Source organism: Branchiostoma floridae, chromosome 5 (genome assembly GCF_000003815.2).
Source record: "Branchiostoma floridae strain S238N-H82 chromosome 5, Bfl_VNyyK, whole genome shotgun sequence".
Classification (NCBI taxonomy): Eukaryota; Metazoa; Chordata; class Leptocardii; order Amphioxiformes; family Branchiostomatidae; genus Branchiostoma; species Branchiostoma floridae.
Genome location: NC_049983.1, coordinates 21,056,010 through 21,071,674, shown reverse-complemented (window position 1 = coordinate 21,071,674; position 15,665 = coordinate 21,056,010). Strand labels below are relative to the sequence as shown.

Here is a 15,665-nt window from a genome sequence, read left to right as displayed (position 1 = left end):
CAGTGGGCCCTCTCCCACGGGTTTAATTTACTGAGTCGCACGTCTTGCCCCAACGGCCCTGGGGGGCCCAGGGATTCTTCACGGCAGTTCCGGATCGTTGCAAGACACGAGTTCTAACGTTATAAGTCTTCAAGGAGAAACCATCTCGCGCACACATGGAGACAGCAGTATGGACGACCAATGGACTGGACAGCGTTATCAACAAAGTATGTCATAACTCCAGAAATACAATTTCTGTCAAATACATTTTGTGAAAATGTAACGTATGGTAGAGGGTCTGCATTGGGGGTCCTGACAACGCTTTACGCTAAATTCGGGACGGTCGACAACGATTTACGTTAAATTCACGAAGGCCGGCAACGTTTTACGCTGAATTCAGAAAGGCCGGCAACGAGTTACGCTAAATTCTAGAAGGCTAGCAACCGTGACTCGACAGAGGCGGGAGCATGCTCCGCTGGGAAGGTTTAAAATTTGAGTCTTTTTTGACTCTCTGAAACACTATTTCCTGAATTTTGAGGGTAAATTTTCGCTGGCAGACAAAGCTGAGTTAAATGGCATATCTGATTAAAGATTCCCAGGGGTTCAGCGTAAGCTTTTGAGGGTGATGCCACACAACTTTTTTTTGCCATGTCGAGCGCCGAAAGGGTGAGGCGTCGCAATAAGTCCGGAAAATTGTTGAAATCCTGACCGGGCTGACCCCCTAAAACGCCACGTCCTGAGTTTTTCTAAGACAAAATTTTGATTTGATGGATATCATATAAAGCTAAATTTATTGACATGTCTATCAGCAAAAAATGGTGTTTGAGGTTGACACGTCACATCCCCCAACATCATAAGTTTTTCAGCATTTCGAGCGCCAAAGGAGCGAGGCGGCGCAACGGGAGGACCATGGAAATTTTGACATCTTGAACCTCTAAAATGACATTTCCTGCATTTTCATAGGCAAATTTTGCTGCCAGACTAAGCTAGCTAACTACAATACCATTCGTATTAACGACAAAAAAGGTGAGGGCGAGGCCCCCGATACATATTTTTGCCATGCCGATGACCGAATGTGAAAAGTTTAGCAAGGGAGGTCCGGCGAAATTTTGAAATCTTGATCCTCTGAAACGCAATTTTCCGTGTTTTGAGGGGCTAAATTTACTGGTAGACTACCCTTCGACTTACGAAATTTGGGAGACCAGGCTACGATTTACGGGTGATTTTTAGGCTAGATTACGCTTTACGTGAAATTTTTAGGCTCCATTACGCTTTACGTGAAATACACTGGCTACGCTTTACGGTAAATTTTCCATCGTCACTACGAATTACGTGAAATAAAATAGCTTCCCTACGAATTACGCGAAATGAAAAGGCCTGCCTACGCCTTACGGAAAAGAGCATGCAGACCCTCATGGTAGTATGCGTGACTAGCAGCATCTCATCTTCACTGTGTGTAGCTTCGTAATATTTCACTATGCAGGTTCACATTTTGTTTGGCAATTGTATTCCAACCTTTTTTCTCTGATATAATATAATATAATATCGGGCGTATTTTACAGCCAGTAGGTAACCAAAGTGTGGGTAATGAGGCTGTTTAACGTGGTCGAGGCACCTCCTCGAGCACGGGACCCCCGTTTTTCGTCCCTCCCGGAAGACGATTTCGTGGAAAGCTTGGTGAGGCTACAGCAATCCGGACGTCCTTGGTTGGGGGACTCCCATCCAAGTACTGTCCGGACCGCGCGTTGCTTAACTTCCGAGATCGAGGGATCGGGTGCACCAACGCGCCACGCGGCTGTAGTTTCTGAGCAGTATTTAGCCTGTGTAACACACACTCTCCGTGGTTGTTAGTAGTCTAATGGCCCCGCCTCCAAGCGAAGTTAGTCGGTCCGCGATCATGCTTATTATAAATTATAACGATATCAATGTTGTTTGATGTTGTTTAAACCGTTTAGCCGTCGGTCTGCGCTTCGGTGACAATGGCACAGGAACCAGGGATAGAGACTACGCCTTCTAGCACCACTATTGACGAAGAAATCTGCCGTATCTGCCACAGCAAGGAGGACCTCACAAACTTCAAGTAGGTAACAACTAGTGTCACAAGTTGGTGTTTGCGTAAAACAGCAGCAAAACATCTCAAACATCTTACAAATACAACGTTCTCTGAGTTCTTCTTCACTGTACAACTTGTTTTCTTGTCTTCTATGCGTCAGTACAGTATCTTGCAAAATCTATCGCTTTTAATTGTTAACTATGAGTTTTTCAATGAAACTTTTCTTCTTCCGGTAGGCCGCTAGTATCCCCATGCGCATGCTCAGGATCCATACAGTTTACGCACTTGGGCTGCCTGTCTCAGTGGCTCAGAAACAAGGATGCACCTAGCGATCGATGTGAAGTCTGCAAGACGAAATTTGATGATGACGTGATACAGGTGAGGTCGGCTTCTAATATTTCTTATTTTTTTATTTTTTTATTGTTGCAACATATATTTACAAGACATGGTGATGGCACACTCAAGTCGTGACTTATATTCATGCCGCCACCGCAAAAGAATACAAATACATGGATAGATAAATACAAGATAACAAAACAAGATAACAAAATAACAAGTAGGCAAAGCACTGAAGCAAAAACAACAAATGAAGATTCAAAGATATAAACTGAGAATATGATGATTAACTAAGTCCTTTAAGACTGGTAGGATGATGTTTAGTCATTATTGAAGCGATTGGTATCTATTAAAAAAGTCTGCACAAACATTAATATTTTGGAGTTGTCTGCAGAGGACAGAAAAGAAGATCCATTTAAAAGCATTTGTACTAAATTGTCGTCGGATAGATTGTCCATATCAAAACCTACCAGTCTTCTCAAATTGCCGAAGAGGGAAGATCTCTGATGATTGTAGTTAGGGCAGTGTAACATGAAAAGGCTGATACTTTCACATGGATAACCGCAAGAACAAGCTGGACTAACAACAAGTTTACGGGTAAATAGACTTTGATTTAAACTATGGGTTCCAAGACGAAAACGTGTGATTAAAGCGCAGGGGTAACGGGGACCTGACGCAAAGTACGAAACAAGGACGGGGCGCACAGATTTGGTCAATTTTTTTCTGAACAGAGGAAGGCTCAAGGAGCGATCGGCCAGAGTCAGTTTATTCCAATGATAAGTAGCGTAGGGAATAAAAGATCTGCAATATTTCTTATTGCATGATTCGATTCGTATCTTTACCAATCTACATGTACAATGTACAATGCTAAACTTTTTTCCAACTCTAAGATGTACACGGATCAACTTTTCAACGACCGTTTTCACGGGGCGTTATTCCTGCCACGTTTGACCACCTTCATGACGTCACGTATCCGTAAGATCACGTGTTCATCTGATTAAAGCTCTTTCTTTCGGATGTAGTTGAACTTGGACCTATTCCCCCCCTTCATCGATCATCCGCCAAAAAAATGATACACAATAGCTACAAAGCTAGCATGAACTGTACGCCATTTAATAATTGTCTACTTGTTGTACCTTTCCAACAGCGATGCCAGTCCTTGGCGGAAACAAGCGAGTCTTCCTCAGAAACCGGAATCAACCAGACTCAAGATGCTTCTCTCGGTGGAGTAGGCATACCCATCCTGCTCTTCTGTTCGTTCTTCTCCCTGTCGTTGCTAGGATACACTTTGTTCATTCTCATCTGCTATTTTCCGAAAAACATTGACTGGCTGTCAATGTTATCGGTGGTGCTGTGCATTGTGCTGTCGATGTCTATGCTTGTGGTGGCGTTTTTCTGCTTAAAGGCAACTGCAGCTGAAATCGGAAGACGCCTAACGGCCAAGACAAGAGAATCGGAGTTGGGACACGAGCTCACCGAAGTCGTGCAGTTGTAAGGCAAAAACTGTGACGTCGCCTTTCTATAAATGCCATATTGTGCAATACGTTTTAGAACAAATCTTGTGACAGAACCATGATGTATGTATTCTCTTTGTGACTGCTCTATATCATTGAATAAAGTGTGTCTTTCAGCATGCAGTAAATTCGTTATGACTCTTGGTCGCGAACAAGTACAATTTACAGTGCAAGATTACAGCAGGACGTTTATAGTGCATATTTTGCCTCAATGATGGTTTCATTGAGAACATGTAGACACATAAAATGTACAGGAAAATGTGCGATATTTCAATGACCCCTTAGTGGCCCTTGTACGTGCCATCGTGGTAACAAGTGGATGTAGTGTCAATACTCCCCCTCCCTTTTTCAATTCTCTACGTTGCTATGCTGTATGATGGCCAACTTCACAGGTGTCCATGATCACATGATCGTCAACAGCATGCAGACACAAGAAATCAATCACAATTTTCTGATGTATGACCTAATGGTGAAGAAGCTCACATATAAATGTAAAATGATAAATTCGATGTCAATGCTATTTATTTATAAAGGAACGCAGCGCCGAATAAGCGGACACAAGCACGGTTGCGTGATGTGGCATAAGAATGAGTCATTGCTGCTGTAACGACGAACGGCTGTTCGATATGAACGAAATATTCTTGACCCCAAATCGGTGGTGACATGTCTCTTTGTTGCTCTCACTGTGACAGCAAGAGTTCGATTAATAATTAAGTAAAAACCAGCATGTTATCGGGGAATGACGTTTGGTTTTCCTGCAGTCTGACACGTATTCCTCGTAAGATTCTACCGGAACGTTTTCCTGTGCTCAATGTTTTGTTGTGCATAGTGCGACACTGAACGCGGGAGCTTATGAAAAGTACACAGCAGGTGAGTCTAATGCTTAGGTTGTCATTGTCCATTAGTCATTTACGTACTCTTGTAATGCTTTCCTCCGCAACATCTTACATATAGAATCTAACTTAACCTGACGAAGAGGACACATGGAGACTGCAATATACCAGTGGAGGATTTGACGCACTTTCTTATTGTGTGGGAAGTTATGGCTCTCTACCATATTAAGTACCAATACAAATGCAAATGTAGATACTTTCGTGTTGATATGAGCACAATAAAGGACGTATTAACATATTTTTCCAACAAAGCGTTTTCTCTCTTATTATGAATCCATGAAAGGGCGATTGAAATCCGTTTCTCCGAAACTGGCAAATCTCGGTGTTGGAAATACGACAATTACAAATGTTCGATTACATGAGCGAAAATGTCTATGTAGACATTAGCCTACAATATTGTGCATTTGCTCTGTGTTTCAGTACAAATCTACCTGTGCAATCTCATAACAGCTTATCCGTCAGGCACCATTTGGATGAAAAGAGGAATGTAGCTTTTGACGTCATTTCCTGTAGCCTCGCTTCCAGTGATGTTGAGATACTGCCACCAGGCCTTCGCCGCATGCGCTGTAATCACCACAGTTGGTACGATCATCTGTTCCCACGGCCTATTTAAAGGGTAAGAAAAACTTTCAGTGTGTAAGAATTTATTCTCTGACTTTTTTATGTGAAACGTCGCAAATGAATAGTAACCGTAACTCTCAATTTATCAATCATTAGAGAGCAACCATTATATATCTTCAATTGATCAAGGACTCTGAACAATGGTGTAAGACATTTCTATCTACTGACTACATTTGAAGTAGGTTCGTATGACTTTCAGTATCAAACATTCATTCTGATAAATCCATTTCTACAATAGCACTGGTCAAAGCTATCCGCGCCGTCTGATGGGAGCTGTGGACAACAGCCAATCATCTGGTGCCACGTCATCCATTAGGTGGCCAAAATGCAAAGAGAGAAGGCGTGTTGCTTTCGTTAAGAACCACAAAGTAGGAGGAGACACTGTGAAGAACATTCTCAACCGTTATGGCTACACCAGGAAACTCAACTTTTTACTCCCTCACCCCTTCGTGGCTAGTATGACGTATCCATACAGTCTTTACCCAGAATTCTACTTACCAGTACCTCCGAACCAGACCTTCGACATGCTGGTGTACCACACCGTGTACAACAGAACACGTTTCCGACAAGTCCTCCCCAAGGACACTGTCTACCTTACCATCATCCGCGAACCCTTAAGTCACCTCAAGTCCATATGGAATTACTACGGGCTCCAGAATAGATTTCTTATCAGATCAAATGGCGAACATGCGATCTTGACGTTTCTCAATAATCCAGAAAAATATGACAAAAGTTGTGGGCACGGCCGCCATGTTCCCTACTGTCTCACCCAGAATTCCATGTCGGTCGACCTTGGATTTCCTGCACAAAACAACAAGCGCGTTACTCTGGGCTGTGACAGGGAAGAAAGAGAAGTGATTTCTCAGACGTTTTTGCGGAAGATCCACGACGACTTTCACCTGGTGATGATCACGGAGTACTTCGATGAGTCGCTGGTGCTGCTGAAGCGGCTGATGTGTTGGACCTTACAGGACATACTCTACTACAAGGCCAATGTGCGCCATTATGCTACCAAGAGGACGCGCATCCCACCAGACGTCAGACAGATCCATAATGAATGGAGCTATGTGGACTATGCTCTCTATCACCACTTCAACCAAACCTTCTGGAGGAGGGTACATGCAGCCGGCAATGACTTTTTAGGAGAGGTGAGATATTTCAGACGCGTCAATCATCAAATGAGAGAACTGTGCGACAGCCTGTCACGTCCGAACCCGTGCCCAGTCTCACCAACAACTGTGGTCGTGAATGATACAAGATGGAGTCCGGGATTTACAATAGACCGTGATTTCTGTTTACTGGCGAAAAGAGACCTTGATTGTTATTATTCCCTCCAAGCTGAGCGAGCAGCAAAAGCGCTGAAACTAAACCATAGCAACATCCACTTGTATGGGGGTGGGGGACCTAGGCCTGCAGTTATATCACAATTGAAAAGGTGGACCGAAACGGAAAGCAGAAAAGATGCAATGTATGATGTAAAGGTACACAAACTGAGTGGAAAAGACGTGGTGGGACGGCACTGTCTGTACTGTAACCTGGCTAACTGTAGACCGTTCGACTACCTGACCCATTTCTACAAGGATGGGCATATCAGCAACGACAGCTATCGGACCGTCATGAGAAGAATCAACCAAAAAATTGCCGAACGATGTAACATGAAGAACCTAACACTTCCGTAAATGTCGGTCTTGCAGTTGCCCTCCACTAGATGGGATTTGTGATTTGTCCAGTGTCAAGTGATATAGTATCAACAGAGTTCGTTGCACTGTTTGTTCACGGTTTGTTTGAACCTTTATTTATTGTCAATTATTACTTATTGTGGTGGATTTGTAATAAATTAACGAGCTTTTATTCAGCTGTCAAACCAACACATATTATAGGGGAAATGTTGCAGCTTCGGGCGTTTTTAAGAAGCTACAGGTAATTACCCTCCCGGAGCCGCCATATCAGCAGCAACACCTACTATCACTATCAGATCGGCATGAAATCGACCGCAGTGTAACTGCAATCTTCGGTAAATGTGATCTTCGGTCCTCCTGGGTCTCAGATACGTAACAGACAAAAGTGTTGATAACAGAATAGGGTACAGATATAATGTGCCGGAGGCAGTTTTTCCACCTCACCTGTCGCCATGGAGACGGGTATACCGGTCGGGTGAGTAGCACCATGGGTGAGTAGTAGTCTAGAATCACACTAAACCGTGAACATATGTAACGTTAGGTTATGGGTTTAAGAAAATTACAAAAAAAAAACTGTGCTCACAAATTGTGGTTAGATTTAATCTATGTTCTGAACTCCACAACCTGATATCTTCGTTCGTTGTGAATCCAGTCTTCATGACAGAAGTGCATTGTACAAACTTTCACACTTGAACACAGCAAGAGACAGAGTTGAATTGATTTGTGAATACATGTACGTATTGAGCGTGTGCACACCGGAGCCTCTGCACGACTAAAGCTGTGGACCCCCAGGCGGTACCGGTGATAGGAGACACCCAGTCACACACACGACCCTCACGCTCATGAAGGGTTTGTTGACTTTGGCCTCGTCCAGTACATGTTGAGAGTTTGTGGACTGCACCAGTGTCTTGACGTAAACTGGTAAGTATCTGATTCTCTTCTACGTTAGCAAAACTGTTGTTTTGTTTTGTTTTAATTGGGGCATAAGAGCGGTCTTCTAAGAACCCAATCTAGAAAATTCTAGGTCAGTTGCCTTTTGTGTCGTCCATTTTGTTTGTTTGTGCTGAACACATGTGATCAGGTTATGTTTGGTAGATATTGGTGACTTTCATCAATTGTGACATGTTATCGGTGTCAGGACTTTGCTTACACAAACCACAGCTTTACTCCAAATATGATAAACCCAAACACATAGTTAATCCATGCGTGTTTGTTATGATATACACAGTAGACTATACAGACATTACATAGAAAAACAACGTGCTGTTTGACCACCTGTAAATCACTGTATTCTTCGATGATTGGTACAACGTTATCATTTTATGATATACTACCTAAAATACAATCACATATTCGTTATCAACGTATACATGTACAGCAAAACGAACACCCTCTTGCTGACCTGATTTATGTGTACAACCATTCACACCCCCGTTTTTGACCCAATGTCTACCTGCATTGTATTTTATAGTGTGTTATCTGGGGAACCCTTAAGGTTAGGGGATATACATGGTAGCGTCAATCGTGAAGGAAATGCACTTCTGACAACTTCAGAAAACCTACCCACTATTTGTATTTTGGTAAATGAAATCCCAATATCATCATGAAAGCTCATCTGTGTTGGTGGTTATCAAAGCAATGCTAAACTTTCTTCCAACAATAAGGTGTACAGGGATCAAATGTTCAACGACCACTGTCTGACATCAGGGTACTCTAGCCATCACAATGTCGGGGCGTTATTAACTTCCTGGCACGATTGAGCAATTGCTGACGTCACGTATCCATGACACCTCGTGTTAGTAAGACCACGTCTGTATTACTCTTGCGAGTGATTGGTCATCAGTGTTGATCCTGAAGAAGGCGACATTGGTCGTTGAAAATTTGATTCGTGTATACCTTTGTGTTGGAAGAAAGTTTCAGTATTAGCTTTGTACTATATGATACTAATATTGTTTACGATAGCTTCGTTCAGCAGACATGTTGGGTCACAGTCGCAGAACCTTTGCTGTCCTTCTGATTGTAACTGCTGTCAGCACACTGCTTTACTCGCGAACCCTGTTTACAAGGTAAGAAACTGCTTATTGTCGCCGATTGCTATTCTTCAACCGCTCGCTTGAAACTTGTACATTAAGATATCACAAGATGGCATCAAATCACGATAAGGAAATGCTTCAATGATAAGTTTTGCTAACTTTGCAATGACGCTACTTGTTTCAATGACTTTTATTTTATAGACATCACGACCGAAATCATTCACTGGCAAGACGGCTAATGGGCATGGTCAGAGAAAACCCATCTTCACCCTTCAACCAATCACGGTCCCCAACGTCATCACAGGTAATTGCGTCATCACAACCGCCTACGTCATCGCGGCCATCTTCGTCATCAAGACCGCGGCCGACGTGTACGGAGAGAAGACGTCTTGCTTTTGCTAAGAACCACAAAGTAGGAGGTGACACCGTAAAGAGAATCTTCGATCGCTTCGGGTATGTCAGGAAACTCAACTTCGTCCTGCCGCGCTCCCTGGTGGTCAGCAAGATGTATCCGTACCAGCTGCACCCTAAGTCCTATCTGCCTCCGCCTCAGAACCACAGCTTTGACATGCTGGTGTACCACACCGTGTACGAAAGGGCACGGTACAGAGAAATCCTCCCAAAGGATACAGTATACCTGACTATTATTCGTGAACCCCTAAGTCATCTCAAGTCCACCTGGAACTACTACAAACTACAGAAAAAGTTCCATATCGAAGAGAACGGAGAAGACCCGATTCTAACATTTTTGGCAAACCCAGGGGAATATGACAAAAAGTGTGGCCATGGCCGCCATGTTCCCTACTGTCTTACCCAGAATGCCATTTCCACTGACCTTGGATTCCCGGCATCTACAAACAAGCGAGTAGGTCCCGGATGTGACACGGACGAGAGAGAGATAATTACACAGAAATTCCTGAAAATCATCAAAGACGATTTTGATTTGGTCATGATGACGGAGTACTTCGATGAGTCGCTAGTTCTGCTCAAGCGGCTGATGTGTTGGTCTTTGAAAGACATTCTCTATTACAAGACCAACACTCGTAGCTATGTAAGTAAAGAGAAACAAATCCCTCCCAAACTCCATCAGAATCACAGGGAATGGAGCCATGTGGACTATGCGCTCTATGATCAATTCAATCAAAGCTTTTGGAGAAGGATAAATTCAGCAGGTAACGACTTCTGGGGAGAAGTCAGGTATTTTAAGCATGTTAATGAGCAAATGAAAGAACTATGTGATAATTACAAGGCAAGCAAACCATGCTCTATCTCTACCTTAACTTTTAAGCAGTCAAGGTGGGGTCCAGGTTTTACGGTAGATAGGAACTTCTGTATGCTGGCAAAGAGAAGTCTTCGCTGTTATCTGTTGCTTGAATCTGAAAGGGCAGCAAAGGCACTGAAACTGAACCGCCGCAACATTACACTGTATTCAGAAGTCAACTTGGAATCTTTCAAAAAGGCTGCAAAATCGAGAAAAGGACGAACAACAGTGAAGGCAATAGATGTGATATTAGAAAATTGCGTCAACTGCAAGTTGAGAGACTGTGGATCATTGGACCACCTGTCGCACCTTCACTATGACGGGTATGTCAACAGCGCCACCTATAGTAGTATCGTGAATAGGGAGTATCCAAACTTCGTCAGGAAATGTAACCTTTAAACCAAACGCTAACAACACCATGACATTGGCGTACATGTAAATAGTGTTTGGGTAGCCATTTTCAATTGAAATATTAGCACGGGCTTTTGCAATTATTTATTGAGATGGACATGTGCATTTATGGTGCTATGGAAATTGAAAAGCTACATTGCGTTAAGTCTCACTTGGATCTTATTGCATTCATCTGTACGCGAGACTGGCATGAGGTTTGAACAAAAGGAAGAAAAACAAGAGTCAAATTAGTCATCATACTTGAAAGTTTACAGCATCAAATGCATTACACTGAGTCTTAGTGTTTTTGAAATGTAAAGCTGTGGCCCTCATAAAATAAAGGACAAGTAGAACCATGTTGTGTTTTTATGTTGACAAAAAGTTTCCCCAAAGTTCTGATCTGAAATTTCTAACCGGTCCGACCGGCTTGACGGCCTCATTGTCGTGTGTGTCTCCAAATATAGGAGATTAATCAGATTTGTAAACAACAAGCTCATATATATCTTTTTTCAGGACTCTTTTTATATCATACTGTATATTAAAATATCTATAGAGTTCTAGTGTACATATGTCAGTGTCGCATAGGATATAAGATTGTGAATTGCGTTAAAAGCTTTTAAGTCTGGCGTTACACGTGCGTCTGCGTGGATCATACAAACATGAACATCTCAAATGTAGACACTATAACCATTTCGGTTGATGTGCAGACCGCACAATAATTACTAGTATCTAAGCCACTCCCTGACTTGATTACAATAAAGTACTAGTAAATCATTGAGCAAGAGGTCTGTGGTCTCAGACTCAGAGTGTTTTTTCTCGCAGTCAAAAATGTCGACGAATCATTTCTAACATTGCATGAAAGGTGGAAAGTGGATTTGGAGATTTGCCACTTACATCGTACTTTAGACGAGGTAAGTTGGTTATATAACGCAATGTAATGACACAGTCCGTCACCATGGAGACCAACCGGTTGAGTGGGCAATGGCGTCTGAAAACACTGGCGTGTAGCCTCCTCCGCCTTCTACAAGCCCTGGTGGTTATGTTTTTTGAGGGGCAAGTTAGCGTCAACAGAAAGTACACGAGTTGGGCATACGTAGCGGGATAATTAGCGTCCAATGTCTGCAGGTTTTCACAGGGTTTTGGATAACCGAAAACAGAAAATCATGTTTCACAAAATGAGACAAAATTCCGCATGCTACGTCAACAACATATCATAGACAGACCAGACACGAACAAACCACCACGCCTAGACTGTCTTCGGGGCAGTTGCTGACGTCACATCAGCTGTAAATGAAGACACGATCCAGTGATCAGCCTTGGTCTCGCCCAGGGTGTCCCCGATCTGGACGATATTGGTATTATCTTATTCGCCGCCGGCCCAAGCATTGGCCTATAGGTAAGAACTTTATTTTTCAATGGCGTGAATTCTATTTTCTATAGCTGACTCGGCCTATATTAAACAGCCAGCCGTCTTGCAAGCACAGGACAACATGGGCGGCGACATTGTCTTGTTCTGTCGCTAAATATGTGAAGGATTAAGTTAAGACCGGTCGGGTGAGTTCGGAGGACAATACAATACTAAATACGCCATTTCATTTTCCACAGAATTCTTCTGAAGCCGACTGACAACTGTTTCTGTGTACAGACATTTTAACATTCGTATCTGTGTCAGAGCGGGCACAACCTCGGGAGCGCCATTACTATGACCTTGGAACTTAACATGTTTTGCAATTCACGATATGGGATGGGAGCGGTATTAAATGTAGACTGGAAGTCGTTTAAAAGGGCAGACTCCCAGTCTAAGGCAAATATACCATATCAAATAGGAAAATTTGTGAAAAAGAGTGTGTATACATGTACACTTCCTTAGCCTCGTATTAGTGGACTTCAACATTCAAGATTTGTAACGTTGAGTCTTTAATACGATAAGGATTTTTGTATGACAAGTTGGCATGGTTGGTGTCCACGTGTATTGATCCTGCGCCACTGAATAACATGTATCTTTTAACAGGTTGTATGACTACTGACGTATCCCAGTCACCACAATGGCGCGCAAAAGAGACCTGAAATTTTTCTCCTTTCTCATGATCTTCATGGTCATGTGTATATCTCTGTACCTGGTCATATTGAGTCAGCCCAAAAGGTAAGTAATTGCATGTACCAAAATTTGTGAACAGTGATATTGAGCACGATATGGGTATTTAGGTGATAAAGGGTGATTCTGAGTTACATGTAGTTTACTTATGCAGTAAATGTGGTACATAGAGTGCACGGCTTGTTAAGCTGCAGTTACTGGACGAAACCGGTCGGACGACAGACAGTGACGACTTGACAAGTCAAACTCCATATTGAGGACAAAGGTCAGATCGGTATGAACCAACCCGTGACGTAGGTAGTTTGCCCTTTTCACAGCAGAAGTAGGGTTGCACTTGTTGAATACTCGCCAATCAAGTGCAGTAGTAAAGCCATGTATATTTTTCACAGCTCATAATCATAACTTGACCTTTGCGAACCTAACATTGCGATTGACGTGCGTGAGCAAGTTTTTTTTAACTCTTGCGTAAGTAAAACGTTTTCTGTTTATTTCATCATTATTTCAGCCACGGGCACAGATCGTCTAGAAAACATTCTATCCACAAAAAGGTGCGTCCGGAGAGTCAGCCAATCCCAAGCTTGTCACCCATCAATGTCGCCGACCACCAGCCTTACCCCCGGTGCACGGAGAAGAAGCGGATTGCGCTGTTGAAGAATCACAAGGTGGGAGGGGACACCGTCAAGAACATCCTGAACCGTTATGGCTACAACAAAAATCTAACTTTCCTCATTCCAAGAAACTTTGCTCCGAGTTTAGCCTATCCGTACAATCTTAACCAGAACACAGTCATAGGCCGTCCTCCCAACAAAACCTACGACATCTGGGTACACCATGCGGTCTTCGAGAGAAACGTCTTCAAGGAGTATTTTCCCGAAGACACCGTCTTCTTGACCATCTTAAGGAATCCACTAACTCACTTCAAGTCCGTGTGGAACCATTACCAGCTGAGGAAGAAATTTGGCATCCCAACGACTAGAATAGACTCTATTCTAATGTTCCTGCAGGAACCAGCCAAGTACGACCCGATCTGTGGACATGGCTCACACGAACCGCTGTGCTTCACACAGAACTCCATGGCCGCCGATCTAGGCTTTCTGCTGAAGGACAATCAAAAACTTCAATCACTAAAAAGCAGCAAGGCGAGAAAGGCAATGGCTCAAGCGTTTGTGCGGAAAATCCAAGAAGACTTCCCGTTTGTTATGATCATGGAATATTTCGATGAATCCTTGGTTCTCCTACGACGAATGATGTGTTGGTCCATGAAGGACATTCTCTATTACAGCGTCAACTCCAAGCGGTACTCGTACAAGCATGTTGAAATCCAGGGGGAAGACAAAGACAGACACGAGGAGTGGAATTACGTGGACTACGCCCTCTATGACCATTTCAACAAGACTTTCTGGCAGAAGGTGAGCGAGACAGGCAACAGCTTCCGGGAGGAAGTCGCGTTCTTCCAACAGGTGAACCAGAAAATGCGAGACCACTGCACCGCTCTCATACAGAAGAGTCAGCCGTGTTCTCGGTACGGGGCTACACTTGAAGTTAGCGACACGCAGTGGGGACCGGGCTTTACCGTAGATAGAGAGTTCTGCTTGCTGGCAAGGAGGGGGCTGAGGTGCCATTTTACATTACAGGCAGAAAGGCTGACCAAGGCTTTAGGTATCAGGAGCAGAGAACTGCAGCAGGGTACGCGAAATGAAGTAGAAAGGGAGTTGAACCGTTACTGTAACTATTGTAAACTAAAGATCAGGTGTAACAAGGAGGACTACCTGGCTCATTTCTACAGAGAAGGTTACATCAGCGCTAAGCAATACGAGGAATTCAAGAAAATCACTTTTCCTGAACTATCACGAAGTTGTTCTCTCCCTCCTACCGTACTAAGACCACCAAAATTATAACAGGGTTTCCCTTGATAAGAGTGAAAAAGTAGATTCGTAAGACCAACATATATGTGGGTAGATCCGCGGTACCAGGTAATATATTGATACAATAATAATAACAATGTTTATTGCAAGTTCATGCTCGAGGGTTAATTGCAAGTACAACACGTATGATAAAGAAAAGTACAATGGTGCTAAGAACTACATTCTATTTAACCTGATTAGTCATTGGTCCCGAAAGTTGCCCTTTGACCCCACAATGCTAAGAGATGTCAAACTGTCAGTCCTCCTGTGGTCCTCGTCCACGACGGACCCCTCCACTTCTGCTCACCACGCAAAGCAGAAAACCTGCCCAGCGGTGATGTTGGTTTTGGACGCCGCAGGGAAGCACGCTAGTACAGCTCGAGGCCTCTGCGGTCACGTTTTGATTACCCTCGGGAGGACACGTTCTTTCCACGGAAGGTTTGATTTGGTTCCGCGGTCGGTTGGTACTTTTTCGTGTGTTTCTCTCGTATTTTTGCCTTGCCGCCAGGCAAGGCTTTACGCCAGCTTTTTTCCATGGATCAATGGACGGACCTTTTAACCCAGCCCTTCCAAAGCCCCTTCCAAAGGCCCTTTGTTATTTTGGGTATACAAACAGTTTTAGTAATACAGACAGAGACCAAACTGAAAACCATCATAATATAAGAAGAAACAACTCATGAATGGAAACAAAGAAAAATGATGTGCCATTCCACCCGAGGCAGACTTGCACCCGCCCAACCTTCTGCCAAGAAACGACACATCAAAGCAAACTGGAAATTATAAAGAGGACTAGAGAGTAGAAGGGGAACACCATAGTGAAGGACTGAGCACACACACTGAACATCTAACAGACAATCCACCAATAGCAAAGACAGACTGTAGCACCAAACAAAGACTACTACGACAA

At 43.3% G+C, this 15,665-nt stretch overlaps 2 protein-coding genes across 6 annotated transcripts; both read left to right on the top strand.

Annotated features, from left to right (window-relative positions):
- The first annotated feature begins 41 nt into the window (after positions 1–41).
- Positions 42–7,411, top strand: LOC118415992 (galactose-3-O-sulfotransferase 3-like). Of its 3 annotated transcripts, none has more exons than XM_035821006.1 (6): positions 42–206; positions 1,935–2,059; positions 2,269–2,410; positions 3,516–4,752; positions 5,289–5,391; positions 5,635–7,411. In XM_035821006.1, the coding sequence occupies exons 5-6, from the start codon at positions 5,303–5,305 to the stop codon at positions 7,073–7,075; spliced, it is 1,530 nt and encodes a 509-aa protein (XP_035676899.1). In that variant the 5' UTR covers positions 42–206; positions 1,935–2,059; positions 2,269–2,410; positions 3,516–4,752; positions 5,289–5,302; the 3' UTR covers positions 7,076–7,411. The 3 variants fall into 3 exon arrangements, with proteins under 3 accessions (XP_035676899.1, XP_035676898.1, XP_035676900.1); XM_035821005.1 differs by having other exon boundaries at positions 5,196–5,391; XM_035821007.1 differs by lacking the exon at positions 3,516–4,752 and having other exon boundaries at positions 97–206; positions 5,196–5,391.
- A 200-nt stretch (positions 7,412–7,611) lies between these two features.
- Positions 7,612–14,962, top strand: LOC118415991 (galactose-3-O-sulfotransferase 3-like). Of its 3 annotated transcripts, XR_004831178.1 has the most exons (4): positions 7,612–7,996; positions 9,038–9,141; positions 9,310–12,155; positions 12,771–12,896. XR_004831178.1 is itself a non-coding variant. In XM_035821002.1 (3 exons), exons 2-3 carry the CDS (start codon positions 12,805–12,807, stop codon positions 14,750–14,752), a joined length of 1,491 nt encoding a protein of 496 aa, XP_035676895.1. In that variant the 5' UTR covers positions 10,770–12,155; positions 12,771–12,804; the 3' UTR covers positions 14,753–14,961. The 3 variants fall into 3 exon arrangements, 2 of the variants coding, with proteins under 2 accessions (XP_035676895.1, XP_035676896.1); XM_035821002.1 differs by lacking the exons at positions 7,612–7,996; positions 9,038–9,141 and adding an exon at positions 13,360–14,961 and having other exon boundaries at positions 10,770–12,155; positions 12,771–12,902; XM_035821003.1 differs by lacking the exons at positions 7,612–7,996; positions 9,038–9,141; positions 9,310–12,155 and adding exons at positions 13,360–13,516; positions 13,859–14,962 and having other exon boundaries at positions 12,678–12,902.
- Positions 14,963–15,665: the final 703 nt, after the last annotated feature.

Excerpts from the sequence above, each read along its gene's own strand:
- LOC118415991 (XM_035821002.1), top strand. The coding sequence starts at position 12,805 with ATGGCGCGCAAAAGAGACCTGAAATTTTTCTCCTTTCTCATGATCTTC. Across the intron at positions 12,903-13,359 it reads ATATTGAGTCAGCCCAAAAG|CCACGGGCACAGATCGTCTA; the intron begins GTAAGTAATTGC and ends TCATTATTTCAG.
- LOC118415992 (XM_035821006.1), top strand. The coding sequence starts at position 5,303 with ATGTTGAGATACTGCCACCAGGCCTTCGCCGCATGCGCTGTAATCACC. Across the intron at positions 5,392-5,634 it reads TCCCACGGCCTATTTAAAGG|CACTGGTCAAAGCTATCCGC; the intron begins GTAAGAAAAACT and ends TTTCTACAATAG.